Source organism: Equus quagga, chromosome 2 (assembly GCF_021613505.1).
Source record: "Equus quagga isolate Etosha38 chromosome 2, UCLA_HA_Equagga_1.0, whole genome shotgun sequence".
Lineage (NCBI taxonomy): Eukaryota > Metazoa > Chordata > Mammalia > Perissodactyla > Equidae > Equus > Equus quagga.
Genome location: NC_060268.1, coordinates 95,816,760 through 95,831,382, shown reverse-complemented (window position 1 = coordinate 95,831,382; position 14,623 = coordinate 95,816,760). Strand labels below are relative to the sequence as shown.

Genomic DNA, 14,623 nt, shown 5'->3' with positions numbered 1-14,623 from the left:
GTGCCAATGCCGGTCCCTTAGGTTTTGAGATGCCTGAACCCAGACGGCCACTCAGCTCACCAAGGCTCAGCTTCTACACTGAACAGGGAGTTAGTCGTGCCTTGTTGTCTGAGCTTGTCTTACAGATCGGAGGCAAGTGTGCAAAGCATGTCACTACGTCCCAGGGATTAAAAGCACAGGTTTTGGAGTCCTGACCCGACTTCCAGTCCCAGCTGCCTCGTCTTAGCAACCAAGCTTGTGTGCGTTCCCTGACAGGTGCGAGCCCCAGCTGCCTCGTACACCTCTTGGGGTCACCGTGTGGGTGAAGTAAAGGGATCCACATGGTCTCTTCAGCTGCTGCCACGTGTGGACCCCTCCCTCCCTTCCCTCCTCTCCCGGGCCCTCCGGTCATCCTTACCACGGCCTTTCCTGCAGGACAGTCCAGCTGTTGTGAGAGCGACTTCCTGTTACTGCAGAGGGAGTACGGCTGCCGGTCAGCGCACGCTGCGGATTTCTCGGTCAGCGGAAAATCAATGTCTCCTGGGCAGTAGGGACTGACACCTAAACCAGGAGAGGGAAAAAGGAGGAAATCGTCTGTGGTCTCGAGAAGCAAAGCTCGACTGAGGACAACCTCAGCCCCTGCCGACTGCCAGTCCTCCTCAGCCAGGGAGCAGAGTGGGTGCGAACCACTGGGCACCCAGGGCCGGGGGCGCAGAGGAGGAGGAAGAAATGGCAGCCTTCTCGTTCTCCCCACACGTGTCTTCTGCGTCACGGGCTGCAGACAGAACTCGCGCTTCCATTCCGCCTCAGGTCAACCCAACAAGACTTGATGGGCATCCCCCACCTGTCAATCAAGATGCTGGGCTCTCGGGAAACCATGAGGCTATGTCAGCTCCAGGCCCTGCCGGTGGGGAGCTTTCAATCCCGGTGGAGGAGCGAGGAGGAGAAAAGCACAAAGGCTGCCAGGACAGGTGGAACCAGAGGAGAGACCGGGCAGGAAGCTGGGGATCTGCCGTGGCAGCATCCAACCTTCCAAAAGGATGTGACTGCCTCTTACACACAGGCACCTGCACACCAGACACCGGCAGGCAGAGTCAACTCTCGAATCTTTGGGCATCTAAGAAAATACAAAGCAATCGGCTTCCTCTTCTTTGGGGACCCCTGACTTCCTTTCATCGGACCACGAACGCTGCTGTGCTGCCTCCAGCTGAAGAAAGCTCCTCACTGTCAGAGTCGCGCTTCCCCATGGAGATGCCGCGAGAGCCACATACGTCGTTGACAACTTGCTAGTGGCCACATTTAAAAAGTCGAAAGGAACAAGGGAGATTAATTTTAATCATATATTTTATTTAGTCCAATATGCCTAAACTACCATCATTTCAACATATAGATAATATATGAAATTATTAAAGAGACGGTTTACATTCTTTCTCAGTTTTGTGCTTAATCGCTAAACCTGGTGCATCTCGGGCGCTTCCCGCGCATCTCCATTCGGACAAGCCATGTTTCACGGGCTCAGCGTGTGGCTAGCAGCCACTGTACTGGACAGCACGGCTCTGGGACCCAGAGAGGGACAGGGTTCTCCTAGAGTCCCTCAGCTCAAGGGGGTGGACAAGGCTTTTGTGGAAAATTCCCTGAGAGGAAGGCATGAGATTGGCGATCGTGCAGGGGGAAGGCAGGTCCGAGCCGGGGTTGGGTTTGCTTTTGTGCTTAGGATGGGAAAGACTTAAGCTTCTCTACAGGCTGAAGAAAGGAAGCCACTGGCCAGAGTGGGCTGAGGAAAGAGGAGGAGATGTGCGTCCCTGGGGGTGTGAGATCCTGAAGGGGCAGAGGACGGGGAGACGCAGGGGTCTTGGTCCATGGGGCTCAGAGTCGCACAGCAAACATCTCCCTGCCTGGACACCTGCTCCCGGCAGCCCGTCCCACACGAGGAGGTGGTCCTCTCTGACTTACAGGGACCGGTTGCTCCCAGGGGGACCAGGAGGTTCAGAAACCATGCACCGGAAGGAAGGGACACATCACGGAAGGGGGGCCACAGAGGCTCTTGTCCTAAATCTGCCACTGCGTCATATTTATCTGAGTGTTTATAGAAAGTGGGGCAGAACTCAGTGCCCCGCCCAGATCTCCTGAGTCCACATCTATGCGGGTAGGGTCTAGGGGCGTCTGTGTGTTTATCAGCTCCCGGGTGATGCAGCCAGCCCATCAGTGGTCCTCCGGGAGCCCTGACGGAGTTCAGCTCCACCTCGTCAGTGAGGAGACGAGACCAGGCCCGGATACCTCCATCCACAGCAGTGCCAGGTGACCTGCAGTCCAAAGGGGCGGCTGCACAGGGTTCAGTTCAGGGGAACGAGGATAAGCACACGGGCGGCCAGGTGGGGCGGCCCACAGGGCAGAGCCGGCACGTGCTGAGCTGCCTCCCTGACCAACCATCCTCCGGCTCCTTCCCACTCCCACCGCGCATTCTGATCTGCATGGACGCGGGCTGAGGCAGGACAGCAGCTCTCTGCTCTTCCCGAAAACTACTCAAGGATGCTCCAGCCACAGGGAAACGCATCAAAATTACCATCTCGAGTGGAGAGAGCTGAGGCCAGTTAAACACACAGCGTCGAGTGAGTTCATCCAAAATGTGGTTGTGAAATCCAATGAAAAAGCCAAAACGGTTTTTGAAAGGGAAACTGTATATTGTGATGATTGTATAATAATAAGTAATAATGTGAGTTTGTAATTTAAGATTAAGTTGAGTGATGAAATGGAAAAATAAATGGGAAAAGGGACTAGAGATGAATAACCATCTTTCATAGAGTGGACAATTTGGGAAATATAGTCTTAACTGTTAATTGATTTATTAATTAGACCTAAGTGATTGATTGATTTACCTTAAAGGAAACCAGAAGTGGAGACGAAAATTGAGTAAACCTTTCAAATTGCTGCAAAAATTAATTACACACACACAGCAAGAGGCAGAAAACAAATGACAAGTGAGTATAAAGACAAAGTATAAAAAGACTATAAGTAAAAGCAGATACCATTCTTGGGGCTGGCCCCGTGGCCAAGTGGTTAAGTTCGCGCACTCGGCTGCAGGCGGCCCAGTGTTTCGTTGGTTCGAATCCTGGGCGCGGACATGGCACTGCTCATCAAACCACGCTGAGGCAGCGTCCCACATGCCACAACTAGAAGGACCCACAACGAAGAATATACAACTATGTACTGGGGGGCTTTGGGGAGAAAAAGGAAAAAAATAAAATCTTTTTAAAAAGCAGATACCATTCTTAATACTAATGTCAGTGGTTTGAGCTTCCGTCTTTAAAAATATTATCAAATTTGCTTTCAAGATCTAACTGCCAATCATTTGCCAGAGAAACAAAATAAACAGAAAGAGGCAAATTTAAAAATGGGCAGAAACTGATTCCCAATAAGTGATGCTGGAATCAGCTGCCATTTAGAAAAACAAAATCCGTCTAGATCCTTGCTTCATATCAAACACCAAAAATAAATTACAGGCATAGTAAGTTTGAACAAAAAAAAAGGTAAATCATTTAAAAACCAGAAGAAAATGTTGTCAAATGTTTAATAGTTCTCTGGATGTGGAAGAAACTTTAACATTAGAAAGGAAAAAAATCAATAGATTTGATTATATAAAGATGAGAACATCACGTAAAAAAAGTTAAAAGAAAAACAACAAACTGAAGAAAGTGTGTTCAACAGCTCTGACACCCAAACATTAATTATATTAATATTAATAAATATTCATTTAACCAAGAGGCTTTTTATAAATTAATGATGAAATGATCATCCCAATAGGAATATAGGTGAACTCAAGGAAGGGGAAATAAGTAAATGAAGGCACGTTTAACTGCACCTGTGCAGAGAGAAACTCTTTCCGCCTGCTTTATAGCCAAACACACGGGTCAGGATTTTGACAACAAACGGAAAATGTGGCAGCTAGAATTTTTGAAAAGACTGGATGAAGCGGCCATTTACAAAAGGTAGACAGAGTTCAGGGAAATGATAAGGCCTGTTGAGCTTCCCAGGAATTGGCAGGAGCCAGAAGCTATTATGTCCCCAGGCCTGAAGGGGCAGAAGGAGGAAATGGCGTTACCAGACCCGGCGAGTGCCGGGACCACGGAAGGCAGGTGCCCTCACCAGATTTAATAGTCACAGAGGGACACAGCCCCTGCCAGAGCTGCAGCGGCAAGGCGGGAGGAACCGAGGAAGAAATACCCTAGCGGCTCTCTCTCCCACCCTCCACTCTCCCCTTGTTCCACTCCTTGAATGAACTCAACTGGAAACCAGAGAGCCAGGGCCTGTGGCCTGAAAGGGCCAGCGCCCGGGGCACACGCAGGGCTGGCTTGGTGGGCGTGCGACGTGTGGGGAGCGCAGAGCCCCAGACTTCAGGACCTGTCGCCATGTGGGAATTATTAATTTTCAAACAGGGGCCCCACATTTTCCTTTTACACTAATCCCCACAAATGGTCCTGGGTGCAAAGCAGGGAAGAGGGAAATAGAGGAAAAACCTGCCTGGCAAATTTTTTTAAAAATTGTAATCCAGTAAAATAAGTCAGACAGAGAGAGACAAGTACCACATGATTTCACTTATATGTGGAATCTGAAAAACAAAACAAAGGAACAAACAAAACCAAGCTCACAGATGCAGAGAACAGAGGGGTGGGTGCCAGAGGGCAGGCAGTGGAGGGTGGGTGAAATGGGTGAAGGGGGTCAAGAGATACAGATTTCCAGTTATAAGATGAGTAAGTCCTGGGCATGTAAAGTACGGCATGGTGGCTGTCATCGATAATACCGCATTGCGTATTTCAAAGTCGCTAAGAGAGTGAAACTTAAAAGTTCTCATCACAGGAAAAAACACAGGAAACTTTACATGGTGACGAACAGCAACTAGACCTATTGTGATGACTTCACAAGGATACGTACGTTGACTCACGACGTCGTACGCCTGAAACGATTATAGTGTTATATGCCAATTATACCTCCAGTAAAAAATTTGAATTATAATCCAGTGTGGGCTATGATGGAAGAAATAGGTGTTCACGGACACCGTTGAAGGGTTAGCTGCGAAACTTGGCAGCACAGATCGAGGTCCGAGGAATCGCTTCCTTTTGAAACTCCGTTTCTAGAAAATTATGCTAAAAGAAGAAGAAAGTAAAAACGTGTGATAAAAAAGCAACTGGTGGTCCAAAAGTAGGGGATGATTAATTTAATGATGGTGCCTCTTACAACAGAATAATATGAGGCTTAGAGAGTGTAAGGGACTTGCCGGAGGTGACACAGATAATTGGTTCTGGAAGCAGGATCCAGAGCCAGCACCATGGCACTAAGTGTGGCCTTAACACACACCAGGCCAGCGCCCTTTAGACGTCCCCTAGGAAAATCGCCACAAACTCCAACAAAATTCCATGGGCAACCCCAACAACATTGATCCTGTTAGTGAAAAGCTGAGAATGACTCAACTATCTAATAACAGGAAGTCGATGAACCAGATTATGTACATTCATATAACGAAATACTACGTATCCACTAAAAATGGCATTTACAAAAGAATTTCCAATGATGTAAAGATGTGTGGGTGTGTGTTTTCTACAGGCATATATTGCAGGGAAATTGAAAATGTTAACGTAGATTGTCTCTGATATTAGGATTTGGCGTGGTTTTAATTTCTTCATGCTTTCCTGCATTCTTCCGATTTTCCTCACTTTGTGTATTAGTCTATTCTAGTCGCAACAACCAAGACTCATGACGTTTTTCAGCTTCAACTTCCGTCCTGTCACAGGTGAGGTGACAGAGGCCCTGGGAGACAGGGTGGCCTTCCTAAGGTCAAGGGGCACGTCAGAAGACAGCAGGAGCGAAGCCCGCGTCTTGGATCCTCTGTCAGGTCTTCTCAGCGTGGCACTTGAAGGGCAGCTAGAGGAGGAGTTGACGGAACCACAGAGAACCCGAACGGCCAAAGCAGAGGCCCTCGAGCTGGCAGGACACGCACCGCCATGAAGGATGCGCTCAGAGAGGCAGGCAGCCCGCCATCTTGGTTTTGTCCAACTGGTCGGGCAGAGACCCACCCTCGCCCAAACCTCCCCACGTCGCCGATACTCCCCATACTCGGCACCAGCTTGGCCCTGATCCTGAAGACGGTTTGACGAGACACTTACTGGTTGAGTTGCTGCGTGTCCTCTGGTGACAGGCTTTGGGAAGCAGGAAGTTACTGCTTTGTGCTTCTAGTTTTCCGGACTGTTCTCGAGAGGAAGTTGTAGAAGCTTCCTGCAAAACAATTGCCGTCTTTTATTCAACAAGTTAGTCAGAAGAGAGAGACGCGCCTAGAAAACTGAGATTTTGACGCTGACCGTGGAAGCACTTGCGGTCTGTCTCCTCCGCTAAGTTATATGCTCTGTGGGGCAGGGGTTTCGAATTACTGTCGCTCATTAATTCATAGATATGTTAATTCATTCAAACAGAATATTGAATGAATAAATATTGCCTAAATATGGAACTAATGCAATAAACGTCGGATGATTATGTCAGCAAATGACAGATTCTTTATCAGGCATTGGAGATAGAGAGTGAACAACATAGACTAGGATATTGATCGTGGAGAAACGGTATTTCAGCAAAGGAAAACCAAAGGTAACAAGCAAACAAATAAAGGGGAAAGATAATTACAGAGAACGGTAAGTGCTACGAAGAAAAGAACTAGAAAGGGACGCGAACGGGGAGCCTGGGAGGTGAGTCTCAGAGAAGATGTCAAGTAAGGGCCATGGTTCCAGCACATCATAGGCACTTAGAAATGTTCATTGAATGAATATTAAGTAAATATATTTCTTAATATTGAACCATCCATGCTGTCTTGAGAGTATAATGATTTCTTTACATTGCTGATTTCTCTCCGTGAAGATTTAATTTAGGACTTTAAAAATCGACATTCTTGGGTTATATTTTGTTATCGTTCTGTTATTCTTTTTCTACCTTGCCATATTGAGCAAATTTCTCTTGCTTCTGTTTTATACTAATAATTTGGAAACTCTCCCATTGTACTGAGTCTATATGCGGTACACGGATTCCTGGGCTCAACCCTCTATCAGGGTCATTGATGAAACAGAAAACATACGACTCTTTCTCAGGTAAGATGAGAATTCGAGACAAATTTCACTCTGTTCCCTCTCCTCACCCTGGGATTTTTAGGGACAGAGGAAAGAGAGTGATAATGAAGATGACAGTATGAAATGTTTTCTATGTTGCTTTTCTATTTCATAACTTTATCAGCCACAATGATCTTGACTTAATTCTTGAATTATGTTGGTTTCCTTACTCACCCCCATAATCCTTAAGAGTGAGTGTGTGTGTGAGTGAGTGTGTGTGTGTTTTGTTTCAGGAAAGCTGTGCAGGTGAAGAGCTGTCTGAATATTTGCATGTCTGAGAATGTCTTTCTGTGGTTGGCGCACTCATGTGATTTGCTGTGTATGGAACGTTTGGGTATTGGTTATTCGATCTGCAAACCGTAGTTGGCTCAAATGTTACCTGGGATTTAGCGTTCCAGCACTACAGGTGTGTTAGGGGCACCTGCCACCGTCTCATGGCTGGCAGGACCGCCTCGACTGGAAGCTGGGCTTGGCGGTGCCTGGTTAACTTCACGCACCGCGTGTGCACTGCCTTCCATCAGCTGCTGCGTTTCCCACGGTGGAAGGAAGGCCCACTGTTGCCTCTCACCACGTGCCCACGGCCCACCTGCCCCAATGTGGTTGGCCCTCTCCATGGCTCCCTGTTCTGACATGCATTTCTCCCTATTCGTATGTATTTTTTTAGTTTTGATAGAAATTTCTATGGGGGCAGGGGAACTAGCAAAGTGTGCTCTGCAGCCAGAAGTCCACTCACAGCCTTTTTTCTTTTTAAAACTGTATCCAGTTCTGACACAAGGGGATCCTGCAAGAAACCACAGCAGTTCCGTTTATTTCTCCTACATGTCAGGGTTTAAAATCGGAGACCAACTCTCCTAGGCACTCATTTTCCTCTTCAGCAGCAGATGGCGCTACATTAAGCTGAATAAAATTATCTTCTCTAACGGGTAAATCCAGGGAATTTTTAAAAGGAGAGAGAACAGAGATTAGATAGAAAGTGGTTTAGTTCAGTTGAATTCTTGAGGCACTACATTTCTAGAACTTAGCATAAGGACTGGTTCTTTGAATTAATTGCTCCATAAATATAATATTCAAAAGATATTTCTTAAATATCTGCAAATCATATATCTGACAAAGGGTTAATCTCCATAATATATAAAGAACTCACACAACTCAACAAGAAAAAATCAAACAACCTGATCAAAAAATGGGCAAAGGATATGAACAGACATTTTCCAAAGAAGATATACAGATAGCCAATAGGCACATGAAAAGATGCTCATCATCACTGATCATCAGTGAAATGCAAATCAAAACTACACTAAAATATCACCTTATACCCATTAGAATGGCTATAATGACCAAGACAAAAAATAACAAATGTTGGAGACGATGTGGAGAAAAGGGAACCTTCACACACTGCTGGTGGGAAGGCAAACTGGTGCAGCCACTATGGAAAACAGTATGGAGATTTCTCAAAAAATTAAAGATAGAAATACCATATGACCCACTTATCCCACTACTGGGTATCTATCCAAAGAACTTGAAATCAACAATTCAAAGAGACTTACGCACCCCTGTGTTCATCTCAGCATTATTCACAATAGCCAAGACATGGAAGCGACCCATGTGCCCATCAACAGATGAAAGGACAAAGATATGGTATATATATATATATATACAAAGGAATACTACTCAGCCGTAAAAAATGATAAAATTGTCCCATTCACAACAACATGGATGGACATTGAGGGTATTATGTTAAGTGAGATAAGCCAGATAGAGAAAGACAAACACTGCATGATTTCACTCATATGTGGAATATAAACTAACACATGGACAAAGAGAACACATTAGCAGTTACCAGGGGAAAGGGAGTGGGCACAAAGGGTGAAGTGGCATATGTGTATGGTGACTAACAAATAATAATGTACAACTGAAATTTTACAATGTTGTAAACTGTCATAACCTCAATAAAAAAATTAAATTAAATTAATTTTTTTTAAAAGATCTTTTTTAACTAAATAGTCCCTTGAGGTCATATTAAGACTTCCCTCTGTACTGTTCCCACTTCTTTGTGCTCTCCAGTGGGACTGTGGAAGTAAATAACAGATTGTGATTTAAGTAGCTCTTCAGGGTTCCCTCAACATAAGAGAGCCTAGTACACAGCCAGTGTGTCTACTCGTCCGAAGTACCTTTGAAATGTGCATTTCCCCTAAAAATCTAGTAAGATGAAGTTAAACAAGTAAACGTAAATGAGGTGTACGCAAAACTTGGAATACTAAACATCTTTAAAAACAACGTTGATAAAGGGTTTTTGTGGTATAGATGTACCTGTGTTACCTTGGTAAGTGAAAAAAGAAAAGATAGCATGATATGAATGGAGTCTGACTACAATCATGCGAAATAGGCATAGAGAAAGGACTGGAAATAAATACACCAAACAGTAACATTTATTCATTCAACAAGTCTTTACTGAGCACTTACTATGCACCAGGCGCTATTCCAAGTGCTGAGAATATGGCGGCGGACAAGACGGGGTCCCGCTCTCAGGAGCTGGCAGGAGTGTGTGTGGGCGATGGGATTATACACATTTATTTTTTTTTTTACCACTTTCTGTATTTCTATATGAGCACATATTACTTTTACACTCAGACCAGGAACAAACGATTAATTTTACATTTATTTCAATTGCCACACTAGTAGACTTAGGACAAAACGCATTTACGGTTTAATTTCTTTCTTTTAATCCTCTTTATAAAAGCTCCCTGTCCAAAACATGGTTTAGAAATTGCTTGGCAAGTAAGGCCAATAGATGGCAGGAGAATCATAGAAAGTGAAGCTTCTTTTTGTCTGGATTACCTGGAAATGGTTAATGACACGTTGAGAAGAAGGAACATTAAAAGACCTCATCCAAAAGAAACTGAACGGACCAGATCCGCCCCGCGGCCCATCCGTCCTCTGCATCCCAGGGGCTCGCCTTCTCTGGCCGGGGAACCAGGAACAGCCGCCTCACGGCGCACACGGCAGTCGCAGAGCTGCTTCTGCATGCACAAGGTCGAAGGACGAGTCCTTCTTCACAGCTCTGTCCTCCAACCAAGACTGCCCCAGATGCAAATGACAGGTGGCTTGCCCCCCTCTGCCGTGTACCCAGTATCTAAGTAGCAATCTCCTGTTGGACGTAAAAAACTCCGTGTCTCCGAAAAGCTCCCGGAACAGAGTCGATGCCCAAGTTCTGTGGACCTTCCGCTTCCTGGACACCAACAAGAACCCAGCACTCATCCATATTCTGGGGTCATTTCAAGGCATTGTTCTTTCTCTTTAATCCATTAACCTCGTAAGCTTAATGTTTTCTTCACCAGAAATACACAGTGGGGTAGAGCAGAGAGGGCCATGAAACCACCAGCCTTAAATCTCTCACGAGGCTGGGCTTGTCACTTAATTGTTTGGGCTCAGTTTCCCTTTTTGTGGGTGGAGGGAGTGAACTAAACAATGTCTATAATCACGTTCAGCCCCATGCTTTTGAACGTAACTGCTGATTATGTTTAAAGAGCTGGAGGGCTGCTGACCTCTCTGAAAGGATCATATGGCAGGAGATGATCACAAGGACAGAACAGCCTCCCTGGGCTCCCCGGGGAGCCTGGTCTCTCTTGGGCAAGGATGTCCTGGGCAGAGGGGTTCTCATCAAAGGAGTGTCTGCAGGAGCCCAGCGAACGTTTGCACGGACGGCTCCCTCTCCAGCATGCAGAACAGACCTCTTCTGTGCCTGCTCCCAAGGTGGGGCTGCTCTCGGAGCCGAGGTCAGGGGTTGGCAAAGCCGTCTCCAGACACATTTTCCCTTGTTCTCGTGGGAGACTGTAGCCACGGGCAGCAGTCCAGTGGGTGGCATGCCCCCTCCCTGCCTGGGTGGCAACCCCTACGTTGACCAGTCCCACTGGTGACTGAGTGTAGAAATGGAGAGACCCCGAGATCCTCTGTCATCGAGGAGTGAACCCAGAATAAAGAATTCTGGTGTGTTGTGTCCTACAGACAAGATTTTCTGGAGCATAAACTCCTGAAGGTTTAGGAGGCTCCATGGCTCCCTCAGAAGTGTTCGTTCTGTGCATGGACCCCTGACTTTGCTGTCAGAGGCTTGATGCCTCTGGGGTTTGCTGCCTGCATTCCTCTTAAATACAAGCCTTTCCATTTTCTCTTTGAACTGAGATGCGATGGCTGCTTCAGTCTAAGGGAACCACGAAATGTAATTCGACTGTCCTCCTGATCAAGGCTGGTTTCCTGTGGTTGGATTGATCATGCAACAACAGGCTTTGATCTTGAAGTCACAAGGATAAACAAGTGGCCCCAGCAGATGGGTTCAGGGATGGCCGTGTGGTCACGTGGGATCCCGAGGCCGCAGGCCTCCTGACGTGGAGGGTAAGAGCAGGGACCTAGGAGTCGCCCCCCAGGCCTCCTTCTCCCCCTGTGGTCCCTACATGACCACAGTCACCAGGTCCTTGTAATTCAACCTTCTCGAATTTCCCCAGCGCATCCATTCTCACTGGCTATGCCTTAGCTCATAGTATCCTTTTTAGGTTAGGCTGTTACAGCGGCCTAGGGGGGTCTAGGAAAAGTTGTGTTTTTTAAAAAATATCTTTAACAAACGGTCTGGGACATCTGGATACCCACCTGTAAAAGAATGAAGTTGGACCCCTTCCTCACACCACACACAAAAATTAATTCCAATTGAATCACAGACCTACACGTAAGAGCTAAAACTATAAAACTCTGTAGAAAATGCAGGGGTAAATCTTCAAGACCTTCGGTTAGGGAAAGACTCGTTAGATATGACACCAAAAGCACGAGTGACAAAAAAAAATGTAGATAAATGGGCCTCATCAAAATTAAAAACTTTTGTCTTTCAAAGGACACCATCATGAAAGTGAAAAGATAGCCCACAGGATGGGAGAAAATATTTGCAAGTCATATATCTGATAAGGGACTTGTATCAAGAATATATAAAGAACTCTTGCAACTCAATAAAAGAGAGATGATCCAGTTTTCAAAATGGACAAAGGATCTGAGGAGGTATCTTCCCAAAGAAGATATACAAGAAGCCACGAAGCTCATGAAAAGATATCCAACATCATTAGCCATCAAGGAAATGCAAATCAAAACTGCAATGAGATACCACTTCACACCGGCTAGGACGGCTATGGTCACACCCACTTAGCATCCACTAATATAGGAAGGATGTGGAAAATTGGAACCTCAGACATTGCTGGTGGGAATGTAAAATGGTGAGATGCTTTGGAAAACAGTTTGGCAGTTCTTCAAAAAGTTAAATATAGAATTACCGTATGGTCCAGCAATTCCGTTCCTAGGTATATACTCAAGGGAAATGAAAACACACATCCACGTGAAAACTTGTACACAAATGTTCAAAGCAGCATTATTTGTGACAGACAAATTGTAGAAACAACCCAAGTGTCCATCAACAGATAAACAGATGAACAAAGTGTGGTATGCCCACATATTCCATACAATGAATATTATTTGGTAATAAAGAGAAATGAAGTATTAATACATGCTATAACATGGATGACCCTTGAAAACATTATAGTAAGTGAAAAAAGTCAGCCACAAAAGACCACATATTATAATATCCCATTGACATTAAATGTCCAGAATAGGCAAATCTGTAGAGACAGAAAGTAGATTAGTGGATGATTAGGGTGGGGAGTGACTACTAACGGGTATAAGGTTTCTTTTTGGGGTGATGAAAATGTTGTAAAATCAGATAGTGGTGATGGTCACACAACTCTGTGCATGTACTGAAAGACATTTAAAAGTACACTTTAAATGAGTGAATCGTATAGCATGTGAGTTATATTTTAATAAAATCACTTAAGAAGAAATATTCATTCATTCATTCATTCATTCATAATTTCCCCGCCCCCCATCTTTTCACCTGCCAGCGTACTTTTGTAAAAATGCAAATGCTACTCATGAGACTTCTGATTAAATCTCTGGTGGATCCATCTCTGATGGATTTAAGATAAATCCAGACTACCTGGCATGCCATTGAAGGTCCTTCCTCCTGATACCTAGGATAACTCAAGCCAACCTTGCCCCAGTAGGTCACACTTCCTCCCAGTGGACTCTGTGTGTGCTGTCCTATCTATTAGTCACCCATCATTGTTTCCCTGCTTTCTTCAAGAATCAATTTACCTTTGTAGTGATGCAAATGTATTTCATGAAAAACACCTGCGTCCTGAAAAAAAGGTGGACTCCTTCTGCCAATCACATCCAAGGGCACCTCAAAAGTAGAGTGACGTTGAGCTGGTTGTCTACAGTGCTTTTAATGTCTGATAGGACCAGACCTTCATGGCTCTTCTTCCCAACTGTTCTTACATGTTTGTTTTTCCAAACATGTTAGAGAATCACATGGTCTAGTTAAAAAATCATTCCTCTTACTAATTTTGGGAGAGCTTCCCTAAATTTAAAAACAATTTTAGGAAATAGCACGTTTCAAAAAAATTGGATATTTTTCTCCAAAAGCCGGGTCTGTATTTCTACTTATTTAATAGAAATGCTCCTCAGTGGGATTTTTATCGTATTAGGTCCAGCGGGATTTTGGGAAGGATTAAATGAGATAATATATGCAAAGGACCTGGTTAGATGATCAGCAAGAACGTTCAGAATTTCATCAGTCTCCAAGGAGTGCCAATCCATTTCCCAAATATTCCTCAGCTCTGTCTCTTCCTTTTCATGGTCTAGAAATTTATTGTAGAAAATAATTAGACATAATACACAAAGATGTGTGTACAAAGATGTCCATCGCCACATTGTTTGTAATAGAAAACATGGGGGGGAATGTTCAATGATAAGGAAATGATTGAAGAGGCTATGACAGGAGACTTCTGTTTCTGGTAGGATGATGGACTAGTTACTTTGGTCCTTCTGCTAAAAACAAGTAAAACTGTTGAATGGGATGTAAATACATCAATGAAATAGCAAATGAGTAAGGAATTCTTGGAGGCCACAAAGTAAACAAAGGCTTCACCAGGAACTTCCCAAGAAGTAAGAGGAGCCCCCAGCTGGCTGCTGCCCTGAGGTCATTTGATGAACAGGCTGGACTTGAGCTTTGTCCTCCGCAGCTTTATGGGATGATAGGAGCAGCAGGGAAGTCCTGGTTCCTTCTCAAAATGGGGGGCCCACTAGGACACTCCTCTTCAACAGAGGGAGCCCCAAAGGATGATGTCCTCATTTTAAATGTGAACTGGAAATAAATCCATCCCACCTTCAGGAATTGGGTGAAAACTGTGAGTCTGGAGTTTGCCTCTGTCCTTACTGACTTTCTGCCTGCTGGATCTACCCATTTCTGAAAGAGGGGCACTAAAGTCTCCAACTATAATAGTCGATTCATCTATTTTTCCTTGCAGTCTTATCAATTTTTGCCCCACGTAGTTTCATGCTCTTGTTATGGATTTACTTTTTAAATCCAATCATAAACCACTGAAGAGTTCCACATCTAAAATGTAGTAGAA

The 14,623-nt window shown here is 44.9% G+C and overlaps 1 protein-coding gene across 3 annotated transcripts in view; it reads right to left on the bottom strand.

Moving 5' to 3' along the window:
• The window catches only part of IL16 (interleukin 16), a 110,446-nt gene that overhangs the window by 37,650 nt on the left and 58,173 nt on the right, over positions 1–14,623 (bottom strand). For all 3 annotated transcript variants that reach the window (XR_006887656.1, XM_046654995.1, XM_046654994.1), the window contains 2 exons: positions 6,138–6,246; positions 398–540 (listed from right to left, as the gene is read on the bottom strand). Coding sequence is in view for 2 of the 3 variants with exons in the window: in XM_046654995.1 (XP_046510951.1) it covers positions 398–540; positions 6,138–6,246 (252 nt within the window). In the remaining variant the exon portion in view is untranslated. The remainder of the gene's footprint in view (positions 1–397; positions 541–6,137; positions 6,247–14,623) is intronic.